The sequence below is a fragment of the Hemitrygon akajei genome, chromosome 8, assembly GCF_048418815.1.
Source record: "Hemitrygon akajei chromosome 8, sHemAka1.3, whole genome shotgun sequence".
NCBI classification, from domain to species: Eukaryota; Metazoa; Chordata; class Chondrichthyes; order Myliobatiformes; family Dasyatidae; genus Hemitrygon; species Hemitrygon akajei.
In genome coordinates this window covers 122,007,775-122,034,025 of record NC_133131.1, presented here as the reverse complement: position 1 = coordinate 122,034,025, position 26,251 = coordinate 122,007,775, and the positions used below count along the sequence as shown (strand labels likewise).

Here is a 26,251-nt window from a genome sequence, read left to right as displayed (position 1 = left end):
AAGAACTTACGGACATTTAGAATGGTTCCATTATGAATTACCAGTGCCGCTCTACCCTTCCTTCTGGGATGTTCTTACAAACAAAGAATCCTCGAGGCCTCAAGAACTAAATTCTCCAGGGAGTGATATGAATACTAAAGGAAAGAATAATAACTCAGCTCCTCCAGTTTTAGCAATGTCCACCCCATTCAACTGTACAAATATTCCTCATCAAACAAAAACAAAGGCATCAGCTCCATTCCTCATAAATGACTACAAGAATGTGAATTTTGAACCGCTTCTGACACCATATTGGAAACAAAAGATCTTCATTCCGCATCCTCTCAAAGAAGCAAAATACAAAATTCGACGGATTGTGCAGAACAAAATGACTAAAAACCTATAAGTATACCAACTAAATTGTGAGCAGGTCTGGAAAATGAAGAACATAGAAACAAAGTAAATTAATATTTATTTAAAATCTCCAAAGGTGTTGAGAATTACATAAAATTTACAAGAAGCCAGAATAATAGGCTCCATAATTCAGTAACTCTCCTGTTCATGTTCAGAGCATTTGATTTACATGAGATTATATATAATTTCAATATGAATTCAATATTGACAGCATTAGGAAATCAGTAGAGTTTCTTGCAGCTTCTCTCTTTCTTGATTACTTGTAGGAATTTGCTTTATGTTTAGGCACAAAGGTAAAATTAGGAGGAACAGGTCCCAATAGCATTTCACTATTAAGAAAACAGAATAAAAGTCTTAGAATAAATATGTATTTTAAATTCATGCTTTCAACCACAAAAATCCACTCTCTGCTATAAAATGTATGAGAAGCCAAATGGGATGAAACAGTTATATATGGGTTACACATCAGGGAGAAAACTTAAGAAAATCCCATTAGTGCGAGTTAGGCAATCAATGTGTGCTACACTAGAAATTGTTAAAATTTGGATTGTAACCTTAAATAATCTGTGAAAGATACATATACACATTAAGAGGACTTAAACAGCTACCTTCTAATTAAACTCATTTTAAAACATCTTCAACATTCAAAGAGCATACGACTTTACCTTATTTTGATCCAGTCACATGCATTTTGGCTGGACATTAGAGTTTCCAAATAGTCTCTACCCAAATAATAAGGAGGTCTTTCATTGATTTTCTGAGGTACATGTTCCAGAAGTCCTACTGGAATATATCTGAACCAAACAAAAATGCAATGAATGTTACATTCACTGATGTTCAATATAACTCATTTAAGGGAAATTTAGTGCTGATTTAAAGATTTATTTTACCTGCATAAGAATGACAGCCACTCCAAGAGAAATCTTCTGCACTTCTCCACTCCTTGTGTGTCTGATCCCCAATGCTCTAGCCCATAGTTACTGTAATCCTGGAGAATTTCAAATCTCTCTTTTGAGGAAATATCCCAGTGTCGTTGCTCTTTGATCTCAGTAAATATCCACGGTTTGATCAGTGCTCCTCTGAAATTAAACAAACTCAAGTGTAAATTTCAGAGAACTTAGTCCTTTTGATTTTTACATAGTCACCTCTGCAGAAGGTAGACATTTATCTCCCAGCTACTATACGAACTATCAACTATTTACAAATGTATTAAGAAAATGTTAATTCAGAAACTCAGAAATTACAAACCTAAAAATAATGCTTTTAGAATCTGTCAGATATCAAACTGTCACGTATAAAAGCAACACTTTGTTGCAAGTATTTAAGTTTTCTTTTGCCTTTCTTTGAAAAACTTAAAATTCAGCCCAAAATATTGATTTAGGGTCGAATTTTACAGAAGAAAGTTAGAAATAATTAGTTTTCAAATTTAAGTAATGCTCTGAATATTAATCAAGTTTCACACTGTCTGTGGCTCTAAATTTACATGAGGCTTTGCTGATGATGGAATATGTTCAACAATGCTTACAATTGAAAGCAATAAATTAAAATCCTCTAAATACATTTTCATTTAAGTTGTTATTTTTTAAATGAATTTTTTTGTCACTATTCTCATCTTCAAAACAAAATATGTCATCTTATTTGGGAGAACAGAGAACCCTTTAGGTGAGTATCTCTGCAATGAATTCTAGCAACATCAAATATCAAGACAAACATGCCCATTTGACTTGCATTCAGACCATTTCCTTAGCATTCACTCCCTTCTACTGTAGCAGCTAAGCTATAATATACACCTTCCATACAATTCTCTACAAAAAAATACTTTTTTTGATGCATCTCCAAACATCTGAACATGGATATACATTGGGCACAGTCACACACAGGAACACTACCATTAGCATGTTTTCCTACAAGTCATGTACCACCTGACTAGGAACTAAATTGCCATTCTTTATCATTATTTGATCTAAATATTGAAATTCTCTATTCAACTTTTCTTGAAGAATTGGCACTATCACAAGATGGCAGCTCAAAGGAAATTTTGAAGAGCAAAATATGTAGTTACCACGAATATCCACACTCCATAAAATCTAACCAGGTAAATCATAACCACACTCACAACAGAAGAGTTGTCATAATGTTACCAACATATCTGCATCAGTAATGTCTGCTCGCAGGATTTCTGCTCTCAATTTTTATGAATATATTGGAGTTCATTTCCAAGAAACAACACTACTCAATACATCAGAAGTTTATTTCAAACATCTACCTTGTGTAATTTATACAACCTACATACTGTATAAAATCTCCCTCCTTTATCCACAGTGAAACAATGGAAGTAAACTCAGTTAAGGTCTGTCTTAACATCAAATCGTGTTCAATCAGAACTGCCAGATTCAGATTTATCCTAACACAGAACATCTTGAAGAGTACCTTAGTAAATGGGCTATTACTAAGAATCATTACTTACATATTACTGATTGTTTCAGCAATCATCTTCAAATACCAGAACTAAATTCTCCTAGACTACAGGTCCAAAAAAGGAAATGAGAAGTGAACAGTAGCTCAAGGTCACAGATCAATTCACCATGGCAGAAGTCAGGGTAAAGGTCACAATTTCAACAACAAAACAAGCCACTGCTAGAACAAGAAGCTGTTGGGGAAAAGCTTGTGCTTTGTGCATACAAAGGCAGGGCTGAATAAATTGGGTTGTGCCTGTCCTATTACTGAGGATAGTAATTACCACAGTGGCTGACCCAGATCAACAGACTATTCTTATTGACTTTATGTTGTACATGGCAATCACAGCATTTTAAAAGCTCTGCTGCTGTCACCGCAGCGATCTTTCTGGAGATAAAGAAATCTCAAGAGTTTGGGGAAAGATGCAGAAACCACAGAAGAACCTGCAACCTGAAAACCCTCATTCATGAAGCTAAGTGATATTCACTTTTCTTTTCATTGTGGCAGCTTGACCACAACAACCTGCTGTTTCATAATGTTAGAACTCTTTTAAGTTCATTCAAAGTTTCTATATAAACTAAATCAGGTAGCAAGGACCTTTGTGAGAATTATGTTGACAGAAATTTCTTAATCCTAATTGCACAAAATGAACAAACCAGATGCCCACATGATTAACAGTGATGGTATCAGGGAAAGATAGTACAAGACATTTTAGTTGAAATTGAATGAACATTTGTATTACTTACACACCTTGCAACCATAACTCCTGAGACAGCAGTTGTTGCCCTAGCCCTGTTGGCATCTTCAAATGACAAAATATCACCATTTCCTGTTAAACATAAAGACTTTGTTTATATGCAACCTCAGAAATCAATACAGAATCAAGTCCAACTTCAGTTATGACCTGGATCCCCTTATATTTGCGTATATCCACAACAGGTCAGCAGGAGATGCCATTTCACTGGCTCTCCATTCTATGCTGAATCAGCTGGTCAACAATATTACACAGGTCCTTGACTACAGCTCAGCATTCAACATTTACATTCCTTCCAACCATTTCAACCAGTTTCAAACCTGGGCCTCATGATTTAATCATTGAGCTAATAATTTGAACCAATCACTGATTTCAGAAAGTGGAAGCCAGATGTCCCAGATCTTATTGGTGGTTCCGAGAATAAGTAGCTTCAAATTTGTGTGTGTGAACATCTCAGATGACCTGCCCTGTGCCCTTCGCAGAAAGGCCATCCTGAAGGAATTTACTTCCTTAGAAGCTTAAGAAGATTTGGCCAAGTCACCAAATACTCTAACAAACTTCTGTTGATGAACTGTTGGAAGTATTCTGACTAGTTGTATCATTGGCTGGAATGACAGTTCCAACATAGAGATATGCAAGAGACTGTAAAGAGTAGTCAACACAACCCTCCCCATTACTGACAAGGCACTGCCCCAATAAGTATTTATCAAGTATTCCCACCATCCGAGTTATGCCCTCTTCTTGTTGCAACTGTCAGACAGGAGGTCGAGAAGCCTTAAGTCCCACACTACCAGGTTTAGGAACCTACAACCATCAGTTTCTTGAAAGGACCTGCACACCCCTGATCCTAGCTCAGTAATGGAACTTTACGGATCACCTCTTAAACTATCCCGAGTTTTTTGCACTGCTTTTTTCCCCCACTTACTTCACTGCCTTGCACTATTTATGTATAATTAATATTCTATGCATTGTTTGCACCTATGTCAAAGTCAACATAGTTAATCAAATACACAAGTATATGTCTGCACGATTGCAATAAAATACATGCAGCGCATCACAGGCACATAGCATCATATAATCAAAATTCACAAGAAAAAAACATGAATTATACACAAATTTTACAAGAAAAAACAATTACAGCAAAACAATATATAATTGTTGTGCAAAGTGATCAGTAGTCCCAGTGTTGCTGAACTGCAGTGGTGATTAGGGTTTGCTGGCTGGTTCAAGAACCGAATAGTTGAAGGAAAGTAGCTGCTCTTGAACCTGGTGATGTGGGACTTCAGAATTCTGTAAATGCTGTCCTATGCCTGTGCCTGAAACATGTCCGTCATGCTGCTAGAAGTTTTCTATTTCACCTGTACCTCACCTTATTTTGTATAGGACAATAAACTCGATTTGACTCAATGACAGGGCATTGGTGAAGTACAGCAATTTTAACTCCCCATTGTTTTCTTAAAGAAGGGCACTATAGTAGTCACTGCAATATCAGGCTCAAGTCTATTAATGCTATTATCCTGAACTTAATTTCACAACCAATGAAAAATGAGATGAAACTGTTCTCTCCTGGACTGTGTGCAGGAATTTATATTATATTGTCTTTAGAGAGATACATTAAAATATGCCAACAATGCAACATTGTCTGTGACATGGAAATGGAGTGCTTTCCAAACTGGCACAGCCAATCTAAATCTTAGAATCATGCAATTAGTTTGCAAAGCTCAGGACATAACAGAAAATGAGACTAAGATTGCAACAATTTCATAATGCTAAGATTTTGGAAAGCATTCCAGTTTCATTTTATAGAAATATTGTGCTATTGGTTTGTGAACTCTCACTTAATAATTGACTAACGTGTGGAAAAACTGTAGGATGCTGTAGCTGATAGCAAGGAGAATGACCTTAAGCTACACAATAATATTGATCAATTTACAGTAAGTAAATCAAATGTGCAAAGTAATGTTTTAGGTTAAGACCTGCATCAGGCAGATGAAATATGGCTTAATGCAGATTTTTGTGGGGCATCCACAATGAACGGTTGGGCCTTAGACCTCAAAGTGCAAATCCAAGGATCCATGAAGGAGCAGTACAAGTAAATAAATTGACAAAGATGGTACATGGAATACTTGCCTTCATTAGCCAAGTCGGAGGTTACGGTATGCTTATGTAAAGCATTGGTTAAGCCACAGCTAAAGTACTCTTAGCAGTTCTGGTCTCCACAATATATGAAGAATGTGATAGCATTGGAGACGATGTAGAGATTCTCCAAGATGATGCTCTGAATTGTCACATTTCACTTATTAGAAGAGACCATACAGAGTTGGGACCAAAAAGATGTGGATAATGTTAAAGGAGCATAGATAGATAGTAAGACATTTTCTCAGAGGGCAAAGATTTAAGGTAAGGAATAAAAGGTTTATTTAGGAATTGAGGAGAATTTATTTTTCCATGAGGATGGTTGGAGGGGGTGGAGGGGGCAGTGGAGGCTGCCCCCTCCGTTCACAACATTCGAGGTTTAAATAGAAACACCTAGACCTCCAAGGCACAGAAAGCTACACTCAGTTAATGGGATTGTTATGGATGGGTACTTCATGATCAGCATGTACATGGAGAGCCAAAGGTCCTGTTTCAGTGCTATATAACTCTATGATACCTCAAGGACATAATAGAGCTTTGCAAAACTCAGTGGTACATCTAAGTTATATAATTTAGAAGATAAATGTAAATTTTAAAGTGTTGATTCACTCCAGAAGTGGAAAATCAACTAAACTAGTAGAATATTTCTTTTCTTCTTCTTCATCAAAGTTAACTTCCAGGACACGTCAAATTACTTCTCTTTCGTGCTTCTAGTCTTACAAGGGAAGAAACGTAACAATGACATAAACGTCATAGTGAACGTGTTTATTTAACAGCTGTACTAGTTGTTATTGAGACCAGCTAGTATTGAAGAGTATTGTGTGCTGATTCAGTTATTAATTTAGAAAAGGAGCAGAAGAGATTCATGAAGATGATACCAGGACTGGAGGGCTTGAGTTATAATGAGGCTAGATAGGCTTGGACTGTTTGCCCTGGAGCATAGAATGCTGAGTCATAACCAGAAAGGAGGATATAAAATAATGAGGGGTGTAGATAATGGTGATAGTCATCATGCCAAAGTAGGGGAGCCTAACACTAAGGAGCACAGATTTATGGTGAGAGGGGAAAGAGTTAGGCAGCTCTGTTGGCATGGATGAATTGGGCCAAGGAGTTTATTTCTCTGCTGTACAACTCTATAACAAGATATATATTAACATCTTAACTGTATCAAGTTGCATTGAGTCAATCAATAGAATAAAGGCATGGAACATGATAGGAGAGTCAGAGGATGACAGAGTGTGTGATTATTTCAAAACTCAAAGTATATTTATTATGAAAATACACATATGTCAACAAATATAACCCTGAGATTCAATTTTTTTGTTGGCATATTCAATAAATCCATAATAGAATAAAAACCATAGTAGAATCAGTAAAAGACTACATCAATTTGCATGTTCAACCAGTGTGCAAAAGACAACAAACTGCATATACAAAAAGAAAGAATAATAATGAATAAGGAATAGATATCTAGAACATGAGACGAAGAGTCCTTGAAAATGAGTCCATAGGTTGTGGAAATATTTCAATGGTGGGACAAGTGAAGCTGAGTGAAGTTATCCCCTTTGGTTCAAGAGCCTAATGGTTGAGAAGTAATAACTTCTCCTGAACCTGGTGGTGAGAGTCCTGAGACTCCTGTACTTTCTTCCCAATGTAGATATGCTCATTGATAGAGAGGAATTTACCAGTCATGGACTGGGTCATATCCACTACTTATTGTAGGGTTTTCCATTCAAGGGCATTGGTGTTTCTATACTAGGCCATGATGTAGCCACTCAATATATTCTCCTCTACTCTTCTATACGCATTTGTTAGAGTTTTAAATGTCATGGCAAATCTTCATAAACTCCTAAGTAGAGGCGCTGGTGTGCTTTCTTCATAATTACTCTCACATGCTGAGCCCAGGCCAGGCCCTCCAAAGTGATAATGCTGAGGAATTTAAAGTTGCTGAATCCCTCCACCTCTGATCCTTCAATGAGGAATGGCTCTGGGTTTTCTCCTCCTGAAGTCAATAATCAGCTCCTTGGTCTTGCTGACACTGAGTAAGAGCTCTTTGTTATGGCACCACTCAGCCAGATTTTCAATCTCCCTCCACTGTGTCAGTTAAGAATTGGATTAACTGGAATGGTGGGAGAACACCAGATGTTGCCACATGTAGATCCTATCAGCATTTTGAGGGTGGCTTCTCCAGGAACAAAAAATTTCAGATCATCTTAAGACAGTGATGGAGTGATATATCACATCCTGTATCAAAAGTTGTTTACTTGCAATAATTTTAAATATGGGAGATTACTCCTCTGGTTTACTTTAACCACTTTGTTGTTTTCAGAAATTTGGAGTTAGGTCATAGGATCACCAATTATTTTATTGAATACAGAGAAGGCTCAAATCTTCACTTGCTTCCAAATCTTAAGAGTCTCTGATAAACCATAAACACTGCACCAAAAGGAAATAAAAACAACCATACATACCAAAGAGCAGCATTGGCTTAGCTAACTGAGCACAGTGATCAATATAATCCCAGTCTGCCAATTTACTGTATCGTTGTTCTCTGGATCGACCATGGAGCTAAGAAGCACAAACAGGAATCATTTAAAGAAAGAATGTTGCAATCACATTCCAGTAATAGCAAAAACTTACGTGCATGTTTTAATATTGAAAGGAATTCTAAAATAATTTAATATCAATTTTATAACAGATGACAATATTATAGCTAGCTTATTCGAGAAACGAGTTCACTTTCCTTTACACAAATCATAAATTTTCAATATTTACAATCACCTTTAATAAGAGAGAACATCCTAATTTCCCAATATTTCGGTGCAAAATCTGACAAGCACACAGGTAATGAACCTGAATGTCTCTTAGAAGGTAGACTGTTAACTCATAAATGAAGAAAGAGGTTTTGGGAGGGGAATTTCAGAGCTTAGAACCTTGTCAGGTGATGATATCAATCCTAAGATTAAAGTCTTTACACCTGGGGATAATCAAGAGGTCAAAATATGAGGAATAAAGATATCTGGGAGTTCTTCAAGACCAGAGGGATAAAGCTGAAAATAAGGGAATAGAGTGAGGATAAGAACGAATTCTCATTCTATTTTTTTTATTAAAACTGGAGTGCTGGCTTAATCAGGAGTCAATTGGCACTGTGATGATGGGCAAGTGGAACTTAGGATACGAAACAGAACACTGAAAGAACTCGGCAAGTCAACCAACATCCGTGGAGGCAAAAGGTGTAAGGCAAGACCTGCATCAGGACTGAGAGGATAAGGAAAAAATGCCAGTGTATATCAGCACAAGTGGGCAAGCATGAGGGGCAGGGTGAAATAGAGGCTGAACCAGATAAAACCCATGAAAGTTAGCACGTTAAGAAATGGACAACAGAGTTTTGCATGACCTCATGTTTGAGGAATTCTGGCCAAGAAATAATCAATAATCAATTCAACTGACAATAAAAGGCACAAATGAGGATTTCAGCAAAAGGTGATCAGGAAAAGGGCCAACCAATTTAATAACTAGCAATAAGGGGCATCAATCTGATGTCTATGTGCTTCAAAACTTCACCCAGGACCAATTATGATGGCAAGATTTTGAAACCGTGGTACGGTTTCAAACTATTAAGGACAAAGTCAGCGACCAGAAAATTGTGTTTTCGGTGGACAGTATCTAGCTTATAGGAAATGTTTGACTTGCCTGAAATTGAAAGCTAGATATGTATTCTGTTAATTAAAGGTCAGTCAGGAGAAAAAGTGGATGTAATTCTATGTGTCTCTAAATGATATCTCATGGAGCAGATAAAGAACAGAAAGAGGGTTAGGCAAAGAAAGAGAAGATACTGGATAATCAGACAGCTCCATGTAGCTGGATGTCACAGAAAGGATGTGAAGAATTATGTAATTGGCTAGACCTGAGTTTGTTAAAGAAGTCTAAAGGCATGAGGAGGATCAGATCCGTTAACTGATTGGACTATGGATTCTTTTGGTTTTATGGGGTTTTTTATTCTGTGTTTTCACCGGTGTGCTTTGTCAGTTGGTTTGTTAGTTGTTTTGTGTGAGTGGAAGGGATTTGAGGGATGATGTTCTTGTTGCATTTCGTTAGATTTTTGTGCGGGTGGACGGGGGTTTGGAACATCGAGGTGGATGTGGAAGGCAAGCAAGGAAGTGCCGACTACCTGCCTTTTGAATCGCTGATGGGACAGACCTGAAAAGGAGCCTGTAGGTCCTGTCGCTTGTTGTTGCTGGAGGGTAGGCCTCTACATCTTATTGCATTTTGTTTCTTTTTGTGCAGGAGAATGGGGTGTTGAGGGGTTGACAATTGTGTTGCTGTATTTTGTGTGAAGGGGTGGGTTTGATGCTTTTCCTTTTAACTACTTCTATAGTTATCTTTGTTTTGTGGCTATCCGGAGAAAACAGATCTCAGAGTTGTATACTGTATATATACTTGGATAGTAAATGAACCTTTGAATCTTTTTGATGAATTTCATTCAGGTGACATATCAGATTATTTGTGATTTTGATCAGAGCTTTTTTGCTATTATGATATGGAAGACGCAGACAAGAACATAAAATTTGGAGGCTACAAAGGACAAGAGAAGTTGGAAGTGGAACAGTAATTTATAAGAATGCAAAGGTATCAAGCTTTTTTTAAGTAAGGAGAGGTATAATAAATTTGAAAGAATGAAGTACAGTCCCAAACAGACTACTTGTAGCATCAGAAAACATGGAGGCTAGGCAATATTAATGAGGGGCCTGTGATTAAATGGGAATATGGTCAAAAGAATAGGAGGTGAATCTCTTGGACAAGGATTTGGAGAGAGTATACCATCTTACATGACATGATTATATCTTTCATGTATGATGCAGGTGTTTTACTGACATAAACAACAAGATTATCCTTATATTAAATAGACTCCTTTTCCTGTAGGAAAATGGCAGGCAACTGTCCAAATAATAAAAAATAAACCCATTCCACTGCACTCATGATTTACCAATACCAAGCTTGGCCATGGACAAGTTATTTGATTGAAATGGTGGCCTTCAGTAGGAAATTAGAAATACTGCTCTTGAAGGATTGAAATTCATCTCTGATATTCAATTAAATTTTAACAAAGCAATGAGCTTAGAAACTCAAATTTTATTTTAAACTAAACAGTGTAAAAGTAACAACTTTTTTTCTCACTAGTAAATATATCAGCTTAAAATAAGCTGCCAAAAAGAATAGAATGTTTGTATTGGTACTTACTGTAACCATGGAAAGCCCACAATTCCTAAGACTGGGTATTAGTTTATGGGCAATATTGACCTTCTCTTGTATACCTGTCCTTAATTTTGCTGTCACTGGTACATCCAATACCTACAGCAGAAGATGGAACAAACAGCTTCAGTTACTTCTGGAAAAGCAATAAATAAATTTAATAAGAATGAACTGAACATCCACCTAAGTTACTACTTACAGAATTCATTCCTTTTACAATCTGTTCCAACTTGGTAACACGGTTCATTAGACCACAACCCGCACCCTGAAAGAGAGGCAGGATTTGAGAAGCATTTTACAGAGAATAACATGTTTATTCATAATTTCTAACATGTAGTCCTGTATAATAATGATCATGCTAGACTGTAAAACCAACTGGAAAAACTAATCTAAATCTCCACAATACTTACAAAGAGTAAAACAACCTTTCAACAGAATTAGGTTTCTCAATTAAAGATTTGTGAGATTGTTTTAAGGAAAAATTACACCTTCACTGCATACAATTTATAACTGATGGAGTCTACATTTAGTAGCCATTCAGTTTGAACAGATCTATATTTATTTTATACATAAAGCATCATCATGAATATATTAAACATTATATAAATAAGGCAACAAAGCTACTTACCTTCTGGTACACCAAATCAATTGGACAGCCAACATTGATGTCAACAAAATCAACATCAATGGTCTGGTTCAGAAGCTCAGCACATTTTGTCATGGTGTCTGGAAAAGCCCCCTCTAGCTGTAACAAAGAAATAATTCATTTTAACTGCAAACAATGGTATACCACCGCTACTAATTGTATTGAAAATTCATTGCTAAGTACAAGATACTGCTCATATTTTAATGGCTCCCGTTTATTTAGTTGCTTGGAATTTATGAGCATTCTGGAAATAACTGTTATGTCTTTGAACAGCATTAGGGTCTCGAAATGCAAATCATGTAAAATGTGTGGTTCAGAACAAGGCCCATGCATGAAACTTTGGTGGAAACTACTGACAAATGGCAAAATAAAGCCCCAATTTTGTGCCCCCTTCTATATTAGCTTTGCCAACAATCAAAACTATTTAGGATTTTCAAACCCTGACACCCAAAACCATAAAAAATCTACCATAAAGTTTGATTATTAAAAGACTGAGTTTCCAAAAGCTGTTTTAGAAATGAAATGAGTAATTTGGTAATTAAGAACATTAAAATCAATACAAATATTTAAAAACATATAGACACAAGAGACTGCAGATGATGGAATCTAGAGCAAACAATGAGAACCTGAGCAGGTCAGGCAGTAGAGGGAAATGATCAAAACTTTGGGTCAACTCTGGAAACAGTTGATTAAAAACACGCAACTTATTTTAACTCTTTCCTACAGCCCTGCAAACACCAATCAAATAAATGAGTTTATGGATCCTGCAGAGCAATCTCAACAACTACTGGATCCAAAGGCAAAAAGAATAGAATGCTTGTATTGTGGAAGTTTGGCCTTTTCCCATGCTGAGCCAGCGATGAAGCAAAGCTAGGAAATACAAGAGCATCTAGCCAACAATATTGGGACTTCTGCATTCATAAGGACCCACACACTGGTGTTTACATGAAAAATCTTACATTACTTCCCATAGTCAAATTATGACTTTTTGAAATGATGAGATGATGAGATCAGTTGGGGGCATTTTCTAACATAAGAACCGTGAAGCTGATTAAAGCACTTTCACTGTTAATTGTTCATTGATAAAAATGCTTATTTTCATCTTGACATTCTCCCAATAGAAAAACCAAGATAAATGCCACATATGGGTACTGTTTCAAATACTTAGATATCTGTAGGTGTAAGCTGGTATCCCGCCATACCACTAATACATGCCTCTTTCTAAAAGCTATCATTCATACCAATCAGCGATGGGGCAAAAACTGAAACACTTTATTTAAACATCACTTTATTAAGATTCATCAAAATACATAACTTTTGACATCACACACCTGTACTCCAAAGATGTCTTCTGTGTGATGGCGTTTCAACAGTGCCCATTCTGAAGACTGACCTTGCAAAAGGTTTGTACAAACTGCCATTTCCCCACAAGTGATGTCAGCTCCAAATTGTTTACAGATTCGGCGGAAAGGAAGATTTCCACACTGTGATGAAAAGAGAAAAATAGACCTGAAAAGTACCTTTCATAATGTCATACTGCTTCAATACATTTAGAACTTGCTTTTGGAATGTGGTGCTATAGAAACGGCATGCAACTGAGGATGACACTTCAGGGGCTGGAAATTTATATTCCTGCTGCTGAACACAGCTCTAAATTAGATTGAACTATGGACTAGTACTTCAGAAGTATTTCTTTATTGATACCATCTTTAGACTATAGGCATTATATCCCTCCTTTAGATGGGAAAGTAGGTAGTTTCACTTTTGAATCCTATGACAATTCTCAATGTCACTCTCAGCCATTTAAAAGAAGTATGTTCCTAAGAACTGCATTTTCTTTCATCAACTTAAATTTTTACAAGATTAGTTGTCTGCCATTGAAGGTCACAAACAATTAAATTTCTTCAATGTTATAGATATTCTATTTTTATCATCAAACAAGCATGAAAATAGCTGAATAATGGTGCTCATTATACCTTAGATGATCATGCAGAAACCTTGCTTCATCACAGTGCACAATTTCACAAATAACATCATTTCATTCATCCCATTATAATCTCCGTCCATTCTTGTTTGGTCTCTCATATTAGTGATGGACTGACAAACCTAACCACATCTATGTTTGAACTTTGGAAACTTCTAACCTGAACCACATGATGATTACCAGTGTCAGGAATATTACCGTAGATTCCGGACTACAGAGCGCACCTGATTAAAAGCCGCTGGCTCTAATTTTAGAAATAAAATCAATTTTTTACTTGTAAAGGCCGCACCGGATTTTAGGCCGCACCGGATTTTCGGCCGCAGGTGTCCCACGTTGTAATATGAGATATTTACACAGAAAGATATTACACGTGAGGATTTTTTAACTTTTAATTAAATCCATATGGTAACAAAAACAAATACATATTGCAAATGCTTTTTTCGAACCGTGCCCGTAACGCGGCTACTTTTAAATATACGTTGCGTATACTTCTTTACTGAACAACATTCCAATATCTCCTAACGACTGGTAAAAAATATATATACTGCAGCCTACCAGGAAAAGTTATTGATCGCCTTTAACTTAAAAGCAGCGTTTTGGCTCCGCCGCTCCCCCCCTCCTTTCCGTTTATCGCAAACTGGTTTCCCACAAGACGCGGCGAAACCGGGTGTGACGTCATAGCATCCCGCGATGTAGTACAGAAAACAAATATAGTTAAAACTCTTCTAACTTTAACTAGAAAATGAATTACTAAGCGAAAATATTATAAACTAAATAACTGCCATAAAGGCAGCACAATGCTTTTCTTCGAGTGTTTTCCATGTTGATGAGGGTGAGTACAAATGACTGATTTACAATAATTTAATTGTGAAAGTGTGCTTGATTTATCGTACAATTTCATTGGACCTCTGTGAACTACTCATCAATTTTATTGGTCTACTGTTACGAGGCAAAATGTTTACGAGGCGGCATGAAAAAAAATGCATTAGCTGCTCCGTATTAAAGGCCGCAAAGTTCAAAGCAGTTCAAAATGTGGGAAAAAAGTAGCGGCTTAAAATCCGGAATCTACGGTACTCACCGTGGTCAGCGGTGCTAGATATAGCTTATCTCTGAAGTTCAGCTGAAAAATAAAATTAAAACATTTCAAACATATTAATGATAAAATTAATTTTAAAATGTAACAAAATATTTTCAATGGAAACTATTAGATAGAAACTTAAACCGGCAAATGCAAAATTATCACATTACTGTGAAAATTGTTTTCATTCATATTCCAACATTAGTTGTTTAAAAAAAGTAATATATGGGGTGCAGCTGTTGTTTATAATGATTGGCTATCTTTAATGAACGTATAAAAGGATACCAGCCTTCCCTTATATACGAATGCTACATGGAAAGGTGTATGCTTTTACATTACGGTTATTTGAAGTTAAAAGCCTCTTGGTATTTGTTTTTCCCAAATGAGAAAACAAGGGGAAGAACGGAAGATGAAATTTGTCCTTAACTTGAAACCTGTCTCTGTACACGTAGATTTTCTTAAAGGTTTTTTTATATATACTCTTGTTGTCTTTGATCATCCAATACTTCATTCTCTTTCCCTTCAACAGCTACATTGTTTCCACTAATTATTCTTTTCATACGAATTTCTTTCACGTTTTAAATGTCCCTCATGTTATGCTCTTCCTATCCAGTGGACAATACCTCTCAAATACCAAAAGCAAGCTGATGCACATACACTTGACTGCAATACATCAAAGCCATTCTCACTTTCTAATACTGCTGAAGTAATTGTTAAGGATTTCCAAGCAGCACCTTTACAATCTGCGCACATTTACATGCACATTGCAGAAAGTCAGGTTACTCATAACTTGATACTCTTTGTGGAATGAAGTACAGTATATGGATTTGGATATAAAGTGTGATTTGGATATGGATGATACTCGCAAATAGCACCGACGGAGAACATCCTGTGGATGAGAAACAGAAAGGACCAAGGATACCATCTTCGATCATACAGCTAGGAAGCAGAATGGGAAACAAAGCAAATGAAAGAGGTAGATGGGTTATGTTGGATGTCAGATTTTAAGAGTAGAATCAGAGCTGAATCTCAGAGTGGTTGGGACTAAACCATCACGTATAAAATATATTTCAAAAGCGAGGAAAATTAACAATGTTACATCAAGAAAAATCTGATATATGTCCTTTAAAGCAAGGCAAATATATTGGTGAGTTTCCTTTCGCCAACTCAAAATTGATAAAGTTAACTTACTTGCTTCTTCTCACAAGACCGAAGCTTGATGATATCTTCATCAGTGACAACACCTAATCTTTTTGCAGAGGATATTTGTTTGTCATCATTAACAGAACCATCAACAGCTGCATCTATCCCAGAACTAGGAGTGGTATTTTCTTCCAATTTGCTTCCTGGACAGGCAAAAGTATTTAGCAAATGTGGAATTACAATATCATTTGATGCTAAATAGTTTTCTTTCACGACTGCACTTGAGACACTAACAGCTGAATTAATCTCCACTGCCATACCTGTAATAACCTTGGTGGAATCAGGTTTCTCTTCTGAATGATGTTTTCCTGATTCATTTTCTTCTAAACTGTCTTGTTTACATGATTTTTGTTTTACACTCAACCTTTTCAAATACTGCTCACTCTTGGGAAAAGAAAACTTTTTTTTGCGAAGGATATGCTGCAGTTCTTTGCTGAGAGTATTTTTCACCATCACTTTTGTCTCCCACGTTTTCATAAGATCCTCATTAATAAGGTTATTGTTATCCGGCCCAATATGAGATTGTGCATAACGACAGGATATGCCGTATTGACATCTTCCATATGTGTCATACAAGTAACAATGGTCTCCAAGATCAGCAGGCTTCTGTGCCAAATATTTCGACACATCATGCAAAAATCTGCACTTTTCACCATAGTAACATTCTCCTGGAGGTTCCTTGTGTGTGCAAGGGGAGTGGGGGGAAGAGGAAAAGAAAGGCACAAATGATAATATATGTTTTAGCTTATTAAGCAGATTTTTAACAGCATAGCAATCACAAATGTTTAAAAATTTGAAATCTTAGGAAATGAAGTACTATGATCAAAGCATAGAGTATGTTTGTAAGCCATAATATCTTAGCAACAGAAGACACCTCCAATGCATTGACAATATTTATCTCTCAGGACACTTGGTTTGGCCCACATAGTAGAAACCCTTACAAAATCTGGAAGTATAAATTTCCTAAGCAAAAATAAATTATATATGAACAACAGGTACTTACCAATTTTGCTTCAGTTCATGAGATTTTCCTGAATGACTACAGCCCAGCATTCAACCCCATTATCCCTTCAAAGCTAATCAATAAGCTCCAAGACCTTGGCGTCAATACCTCCTTGTGCAACTGGACCCTGGATTTCTTTACTTGTAGGCCCCTGTCAGTTTGGATTGGCAACAACATCTATTCCACAATCTCTATTAACACAAGTCCACTACAAGGCTGAGTGCTTAGCCCCCTGCTCTACTCGCTTTACACCTGTGACCGTGTGGCTAAGCACAGCTCCAACACCATATTCTAGTCTGCTGATGACACCACTGTTGTGGACAGAATCAAAGGTGATGAATTGGCTTATGGGGGGAGATTAAAAATTTGGCTGAGTGGTGTCATAACAACCTCTCACTCAATGTCAGCAAGACCAAGGAACTGATTATAAACTTCAGGAGAGGGAAACCAGAGTCCTCTTTGGAGGATCAGAGGTACAGAGGGTTGTCAGCCTTAAGTTCTGAGGTGTTACTATTTCAGAGGACCTGTCCTGGACTCAGCACATAAGTGCAAACGTGAAGAAAGCACGGCAGTGCTTATACTTTGTTAAGAGTCTGCTGAGATTCGGCATAACATCTAAACCTTTGACAAACTTCTATAGATGTAAGGAGAGTGTATTGACTGGCTGCATCACGACCTGATGCAGAAATACCAATGCCTTTGAATGGAAAATACTACAAAAGGTAGTGGATTCGGCCCAGTATATCACGGGTAAAGCCCTCCCAACCATTAAGCACATCTACATGAAATGCTGTCATAGGAAAGCAAGATCCATCAGCAGAGATCCCCACTACCCAGGCCATGCTCTCTTCTCACTGCTGTCATCAGGTAGAAGGTCACCAGGTTCAAGAACAGTTACTGTCCCTCAACCATCAGGCTCTTCAATAACAGAGGATAGCATCACTTGCCCCATCAGTAAAATGTTCCTACAACAGTGATCTCACTTTAAAGACTCTTTATCTCATGTTCTAGAGTATGCTTGTTGCTACTTTGCTTATAGTGCCAATTTGGTTCAAAGTCTGAAATTTCACAATAGCTACTTAACATCTGTCAGCTCTTAAGGTCCTTGTGCTCAAGGTGCAAGTCTTGCAGTTTATTTTACACACAATTCTATATTGTAACAAAATTTGTGCAGACTTTTCTTTTGTAGTTCTTTTCCACACCTTGATTTGGAGTAAGACATATGGAATTTAATACACAAATACATTAAATAGAAACTACTTTACAGATAGATTTATTTTTACTTTAGAAACTTGTACGCCCAGATTTTGTAAGGATTTCTACTACCTGGGCAAAACCAAGTGTTTAATTGGTGTATTCACACTAAAATATCACTGTCACCTGTCTCCAAGTGTCAGTACAGTAGCAATCATTTACTGCACAATTTTATTCACCATCTGAAAAATCTTTGTACTTTCCACAAATAAATGAGATCAATTGAGTGAAGCAATCACTGCATTAATTTTCTTAATTTTTAAAAAAAAAATTACTTCTTGTTTCCAGGATTTATAGAGCCAGGCAAGATCTAGTCAAGACAAAATACAGGAGCCCTATTCAAAGTTCAGAGTAAATTTATTATCAAAGTACACAACTATATACGACCCTGAGATTCATTTTCTTGCAGGCATTCACAGTAGAACAAAGAAATACAATTGAATCAGTGAAAAGCTACATACAAAGACCAACAATCAATCTGCAAAAGGAGGCAAACTATGCTTTAAAAAAGTGATAATACAGAGGATATGAATTGTAGAGTCCTTGAATGTGAATCCCTAAGTTGTGGAAGCAGTTCAGTGCTAAGGTAAATGGAGTTGGTCACTGCTTCAGAAGCCTGATAGTTGAAGAGTAATAAATGTTCCTGAACCTGGTGTTATGGAACCTAGTGCTCCTGTACCTCCTTCTTGATAGTAGCAGCAAAAAGAGGACATGACCTGGATGGTAGAGTTCCTTGACAATGGATGCTGATTTCTTGTGACAGCACTCCTTGTAGATGTGCTCAGTGGTGACAGGGCTTTTTCTGTGATGGTTATATCCACTACTTTTTGTAGGCTTTTCTGTTCTTTGGCGTTTCCAAACCAGGCTGTGGTGCCATCAGTCAGGATACTCTATACTGTGCATCTACAAAGGTTTGCCAAAGTTTTACATGATGTGTCAGATCTGCACAAATTTCTAAGCAAGTAGAGGCCCTGCTGTGCCTTCTTTGTACTGGTCCACTGATGTTCTGGTGTCAGAACAGATCCTCTGAACTGGTATTAATGTTGTTGTTTGTTGATCAGAGGAAAATATTTACAATGATGAAAAATGACTATATCAGAATTCCTCTCCATGACAACCCTGTATTCAAGGAAAGTAGAAAGCAGTGCCCAAACATAACTTCACAACGGGCAAGATTTGCAGTTCAACCAAATGTGAGAGAAGGGAAAGGACAGTAGCATAACATATGAGGTAACTAACTATATATACTGATTTTCTAAATCAATATAGCAGCGAAAATGGTAAAAAAACTGTGCTTTACTTAATACTTACCCGAAATACTGAAGAACACAACTTTTGATCATGCTCATACTGGTTAAGCTTCATATGAGGCCTGTTTTTATTCTGGCCCCTGGCCTTCCTTTTACTTTGCTTGCAGTTATCTTTACTTTGACATAATTCCACATTACTCTTTTCAGATTCATTTGTATCTTTGTCACTTTGATCGATTTTAACTTTTTTTGATTCATGCTTTAGAGCATCATCAGTAACTTCTTCATCTAAACTGTCAGGAAGTGTTAGGTCCTTCTTCCTCCCATTGTTAAGATATTCATGGAATGTATCTTTGGTGGTCAGGTATCTGCAGAAAAAAAAGCAAATTAAAAATGTTTTAAATTATGTAGGATGTACTGTGGATAATGAGAAAGCAATGCCACTCGTAAGCAAGAACAAAGGCCAATAACATAGACTTCAACAAAACAAACATGGATGCAGAAGAAACATTATTAGGATCAGTTGTGGGAAAAGGGAAGTTCGAGGGAAGGGAGAAGAGGTACAAAGATTACATAGAGAGGGTTAGACAAGGAAGAATGAGAAGCAGATTAAGTGAAGTATAGTTTTTGCCCTCTGATACATTTACTTGATGTGCAAGTTCAAGGAGCTGTGAATGTTGCAGCATAGTTAAATAAGGAGGTTAAGAAGGGATCCTAGATACTAGTCTTCATTATCCACAGTAGAGTACAAGAGAGGTTTTGATACAAGTTTATAAAGCTTGGTTAGGTTACACACGGAGTATTGTGTGCAGTTTTAGTTGCCACAGTATAAGAAGGTCATGATTCTGGGGAGAGTGCAGAGGATATCTATTAGGATGTTACCTGGGATGGATTATCCTGCTTGTTATTTCTTCAAAGAGTTCCAACAGATTTGAGGAAACAATGCTGACTATGGCCTATTTAATCATGTGCCTCCAAGTACCCTGAAAACACAACCTTAATAATGGACTCAAACATCTTCCCAAGTTAGACTATAATTTCCTTTCTTCTGCCTCCCTCCCTTTGTAAAGAGTGGATTGACATTTGGAAATTTGTAGTCATCTGGAACCAGTCCAGAACCTAGTGATTCTTTAAAGATCATTACTAATGCCTCTAAAATGTCTTCTGCTATCTCTTTCAATACCCTGGGGTGTTGTCCATCTGGTCTAAGTGACTTACAGTATCTACCTTCAGACCTTTCAGCTTCCTAAGCATTTCTCCTACACGCACATGCACGTCTACTGCCTGATACACTTGATTTTGCAACATGCTAAACTATAGAGAAGGCAAATAGTTCTGTGATTCCCATAACAATTGAAATAAGATGGATGCCCATCTTGAAATGCTGGTAGTAATTTTTGACTATATTTCAAGGCTAAATAAAAGAACACAGAAAGCACAGGTGGTGAAAGATAAAAAAAATTGATGGAAAATACTGTATACTGTCTTTGGCTTAGTGCTCTCATAAGCCCTATAAAAAAGCAAGAAGGTTAATTGGTGAGTCAGTATTTTCAAATTTAGTGGGTGTAACGTTACATTTGTTTTGAACTTCATTACTGATTTACAATTACTGCACATTAAATGATCACTAAGGCATTGTATGCAAATTCTTTCACCGAAATGAATTTCTGCTAAAACTTTAGGAAGGCACTGTAATTTAACTGGACTACATTTGTTCTTTCAATACCAATTTCTGAAAGAAGACATTGTAAATGTTTCCCTTAAATCTGGTTCAGTGTTGAATTGGCAGAATATAATATAGCTTCCTTAGAATGAGGAAGAGTACAGCCCACTACAGGCACTTTAACTCACAATGTCCATATCCACTATTTAAAATATTCCCATTTGCTTTCAAATGATCTATTCCCTTCTATCCATTACCTGTTTATGCTCCTATCTGAATATCTCTTACTTGATTAAAAAAAAATGTTGGTTTTAAAAGCAACTTACTGAGATTTGACTGCTGCTACTCCTGGGTAAGTCACAGTACCATTGGTAGATTTATTGGCATCTCCTTCATCCATAATTAACCAAGTTGATGATTACAGGCTTGTGAAATCTCGGAAACTAAATGTATCGTCAAACCAGCATTCAGATTAGATAATAAAAAGTGCTGACAATATTGAGCAGTTCAGAAAGCATCTGTGGACAGAAAATGTAAAATGTTAAAATTTCATGTTGAAATTTTCATTACTCTTCCTCAGAACTGGGAAAATTAAAAGGAGAGCTTCACAGGCATTCAGGCTCATTCTGACAGCCCAATCAGCACAGGAGCAGGCCACAGCGACAGGTCATTGACGTTTGATTGAAAGTACAGAAGGGACGAGCGGGGCGGCTATCATTGGGAGTAGACCAGGGGTGAGAGTAAGAGTGTCAGGTTTTGGCTCAAAGGAAGCTTAGGCTCAAAAGAGGTGTTGGCTCTGGGTAAGCTTTTGTTAGGGCTCCCTTTTTTTCCTCTTACTGTACAAAGTGTAGTAAATGGCTGTGTGTGTTCTTCATGTCAGATGTTGGAGTCCTGGCAGACCCAGAGTCTCCCAGGGAACTTCATCTGCGTGAAGTGCATCCAGCTGAAGTTCCTTGTTCGGGATCTGGAGCAGCAGCTGGATGACCTTCAGTTTGTACGGGAGAGCATGAGGAAATAATCGATCAGAGTTACGGGAAGTAGTCAATCTGAAGTTGCAGGAGGCGGGTAGCTGGGTGACTGTCAGAGAAATGGAAATGTGAACAGGCAGTTAGCACAGAGCTCCCCTGTGGCCATTCCCCTCAAAAATAAGTATACCACTTTGAATACTGTTGTGGGGGATGACCTCCGAGAGGAATGCCACGGAGACCAGGTTACTGGCCCTGAGCATAGGTCTACAGTGCAGGACGGAAAGAGGGAGAAAAGTGGATCGGTAGTGATAGGGGTCTCAACAGTCAGGGGAACAGATTCTGTGGACACGAACAGGTTATCAGGATGGTAAGTTGCCTCCAAGGTCAGGGACACCTCAGACCACATCCAAAACATTTTGGAGCGGGAGGGACATCAACCAGGACATAAGAAGGAAAAGCAAAGAGGTCCAGAAATGAGAATTTAGAGAGCTAGGAAGAAAGCTGAGAAGCAAGATCTCCTGGATATGTGCCACCTGCTAGGAAGAATAGAAAAACAGGAAGATTTGGCAAATTAATGCATGGCTGAGAAGCTGGTGCAGGAAGCAGGGCTTCTGGTTGCTGGATCATTATGATCTCTTCTGGGGGAGGTATGACCTGTACAAAAGGGACAGGTTGCACCTGAACCCAAAGGGAACCGATATTTTCACAGGCAGGTTTGTTAGAGCTGTTGGGGAGGGTTTAAACTAATTTGGCAGGTGGTGGGAACCGAACTGAAGGGATGGTAAAAACTCAAAGATAGTGTGCAGTCAGACTGTCAGGAAGGGCAGGCAGATGATAGGACACAATTGCAGCCAGCAGGGTGAGTATCAGTGTTTTAGGGATGCAGAATCAAAAAGTGTAGCAAATACAGCATTCAAAGTGTTATATCTCAATGCACAGAGTATAAGGTGGATGTTCTTGTTGTACTTTTACAGCTTGTCAAGTATGATGTTGTGGCCGCCACTGAATCACGGCCAAAGGATAGTTGCAGCTGGGAACTGAATATCCAAAGTTACATGTTATATCAGAGGGATAGGAAGGTAGGCAGAGGGGGGTGGCATGCCTCTGCTAGTAAAGAACGGCATCAAATCAGTATAAAGATGTGACGTAGGATCAGAAGATGTTGAATCCTTGTGGGTTCAGTTAAGAATCTGCAAGGGTAAAAGGACCCTGATGGCAGTTACATACAGGCCTCTCAACAGTAGCTGGGACATGGACCCAGATTACAACAGGAAACAGAAAATGTATGTCAAAGGGACAATGTTATGATAGTCATGGGAGATTTCAACATGCAGGTCGATTGGGAAAATCAGGTCAGAAATGTATCTCAGGAGTGTGTTTGTTGAATGCCTACAAGATAGCTTTTTAGAGCAGTTTGTTGTTGAGCCTACTAGGGGATCAGCTATACTGATATGTAATGAACTGGAGGTGATTAGGGAGCTTAAGGTAAAAGAACACTTAGGAACTAGTGATCACAATATAATTGAGTACAACTTGAAATTTGAAAGGGAAGAAGTACAGTCTGGCGTTGCAGTATTTCAGTGGAGTAAAGGAAATTACAATGTAAAGCAGATGCTGACAGGGATGATAGCAGAGCAGCAATGGCGTGAGCTTCTGGGAAAAATGAGGAAGTCGCAGAATGGATGTATTCCGAAAACAAAGACGGCAGACGAACTAAATGAGTATTTTGCATCAGGCTTCACTATGGAAGACAATAGCAGTGTGCCAGATGTTGAAGAGGGAGGAGGTGCTCAAAAAGTTGAAAGACCTGAGGGTACACAAGTCACCTGGGCCAGATAAACTGCACTTGGGGGTTCCGAAAGAGGTAGTTGTAGAGAGTGTGGAAGCAATAGTAATTATCTTTCAAAAATCATTGGACTCTGCAAATGCCACTCCACACTTTAAGAAAGGAGGAAGACAGCAGAAAGGAAATTATAGATCAGTTAACACAAAGTATACTGCAGATGCTGTGGTCAAATCAACATGTACAAACAAGCTGGATGAACTCAGCAGGTCGGGTGCTGCCCAACCTGCTGAGTTCATCCAACCTGTTTGTATGTGCTATAGATCAGTTAGCCTGACCTCAGTGGTTGGCAAGATATTAAGAGTCAATTGTTAAGGATGAGATGATGGTGCACTTGGTGACAGGACAAGATAGTACAAAGTCAGCATGGATTCCTACATGTTGGAATTCTTTGAGGAGATTACAAGTATTTAGATAAAGGGGATGCAGTGGATGTTGTAGATTTGGACTTTCAGAAGGCCTTTGACAAGGTGCCAAAATGAGGCTGCTTATCAAGTTAAGAGCCCATGGTATTACCCAAAAGATACTAATATGGTTAGATCATTGGCTGATTGGTAGGAGACAGCGAGTAGGAATAAAATGGTTCTTTTTCTAGTTGACTGCCAGTGAGTAGTGTGGCCCGCATGGGTCAGTGTTGGGACCACTTCTTTTTATGCTGTATGTCAATGATTTAGAAAATGGAATAGATTGCTTTGTTGCCATTTACAGATGATACCAAGATGGATGGAACGGCAGGTACCACTGAGGAAACATTTAGGCTGCAGAAGGACTTAAAGACAGATTAGGAGAATGGGCATGAAAGTGGCAAATGAAATAAAATGTTGGAAAAATACACGGTCATCTACTTTGGTAGTGGAAATAAACGTGTAGACTATTTTCTAAATGGAGAGAAAATCCAAAAATCTGAGATGTAGAGGGATTTGGGAGTCCTTGTGCAGAACACCCTAAAGGTTAAACTTGCAGGCAGATTAACTTGAAGGCGGCAAATGTAATGTTAGCATTCATTTCAAGAGGGCTAGAATACAAGAGCACGGATGCGATGCAGAGGCTTTATAAAGCACTGGTGAGGCCTCAGCTTGAATATTGTGAAGTTTTGGGCTCCTCATTTGAGAAAAGATGTGCTGGCGTTGGAGAAACTCAGAGGTGGTTTCAGAAGGATGATTCTGGGAATGAAAGGGTTATCATATAAGGAACATTTGATAGCTTTGGATCTGTACTTGCTGGAACTTAGAAAGGATGTGGGGGGTGGGTCGCGTTGAAACCTTTCAAAGTTGAAAGGCCTAGACAGAGTAAATGTGGAAAGGATGTTTCCCATGGTGGGAGAGTCTAAGGGAAGAAGGCACAGCCTCAGGATAACGTTGAAATTTCTTTAGGCAGAAGGCGGCAAATTTGTGGAATTTATTACCACAGGCAGCTGTGGAGGCCAGGTCATTGGGTGTATTTAAGTCAGAGCTTGATAGGTTCTTGATTGGACGGAGCATCAAAGGTTATGGGGAGAATGCCAGGGAGTGGGCCTAAGGAGGGGAATAAAGGATCAGCCATGATTGAATGGCAGAGCAGACTCAATGGGCCAAATGGCCTAATTCTACTTCTATGTCTTATGCTCTTATGCAAAAACAAGTATTTTAAGTCGCAGAGAATGGTACAATGTGGACATCTATGATTGATTATTTGTTTGGAAGAGTGTAAATAAAGAAAATAAGTTAAAGTAGGGGGAAAAAAGACTGAAAGTAGGAAAGGAAAAAAAGCAGGCCGAACTCTGAGCGCAGAGGACATGCATTTGAAGAAATGGAAGGCTAGAAATATTTAAAACATGTGATAATATACGTAGAAAAGTTAATGTTACTTGTGAGTGATTTTAGATCGGGTACGGTCGGTCCTGAAATAAACAGAAGAGATCTGTTATTTGAAATGGATTAATTCAGTCTGGAGTCTCAGGGCTGCCTGGTGCTTCTCCGGGAAATGGGTGCCTTCTCTCATGCTTTCGCACATGTGGAAGTTAGGGCATAAAAAATCGCGCACAGAATTCAATTCTCAAGAACAAGATTTTTGAAAAAAACCCAATAATTTTTGCATTTTCAGCACGATTAATTGTAATACTTCTCCGATCACGGTTACATGAGGCGGAGGCTGGGACTGAGGCCGCTGCCTGATCCCCGCGGACACGCTTAAACCAAAATCAGCCCAGCTCGTCTGATGAAAAGGTGAAAATAAGACAGTTGTTTAAATACGGCTGAGGAGAATATTTACCAGTAACCGCACGGAGCGACTTCTTCCGAGTCGGACCAACACGCCGAACACACTGCAGGTGCACCGCTAGAAAGTTCCCGCCACAACTCGGAACCGCTTTACAGGTCCCCGTGCCT

General features: G+C 38.1%; 1 protein-coding gene across 2 annotated transcripts; it reads right to left on the bottom strand.

The window, feature by feature from the left end:
- Positions 1 to 434: 434 nt before the first annotated feature.
- dus3l (dihydrouridine synthase 3-like (S. cerevisiae)) lies at positions 435 to 26,251 on the bottom strand. Of its 2 annotated transcripts, XM_073054508.1 has the most exons (15): positions 26,136 to 26,251; positions 21,401 to 21,592; positions 19,473 to 19,779; positions 16,165 to 16,582; positions 15,893 to 16,047; positions 14,702 to 14,743; positions 12,971 to 13,123; positions 11,622 to 11,738; positions 11,193 to 11,258; positions 10,982 to 11,092; positions 8,212 to 8,308; positions 3,601 to 3,679; positions 1,284 to 1,472; positions 1,059 to 1,187; positions 435 to 722 (listed from the first exon to the last, which is right to left on the bottom strand). In XM_073054508.1, the coding sequence occupies exons 2-15, from the start codon at positions 21,472 to 21,474 to the stop codon at positions 650 to 652; spliced, it is 2,010 nt and encodes a 669-aa protein (XP_072910609.1). In that variant the 5' UTR covers positions 21,475 to 21,592; positions 26,136 to 26,251; the 3' UTR covers positions 435 to 649. The 2 variants fall into 2 exon arrangements, with proteins under 2 accessions (XP_072910609.1, XP_072910608.1); XM_073054507.1 differs by having other exon boundaries at positions 15,893 to 16,582.

Coding starts and splice junctions, on each gene's coding strand:
- dus3l (XM_073054507.1), bottom strand. CDS start 21,474: ATGGATGAAGGAGATGCCAATAAATCTACCAATGGTACTGTGACTTAC. Junction 13,124..14,701: donor ATCTAGCACCGCTGACCACG/GTGAGTACCGTA, acceptor TTTTCATCACAG/TGTGGAAATCTTCCTTTCCG. Junction 3,680..8,211: donor TAAGCCAATGCTGCTCTTTG/GTATGTATGGTT, acceptor TATGTTTAACAG/GAAATGGTGATATTTTGTCA.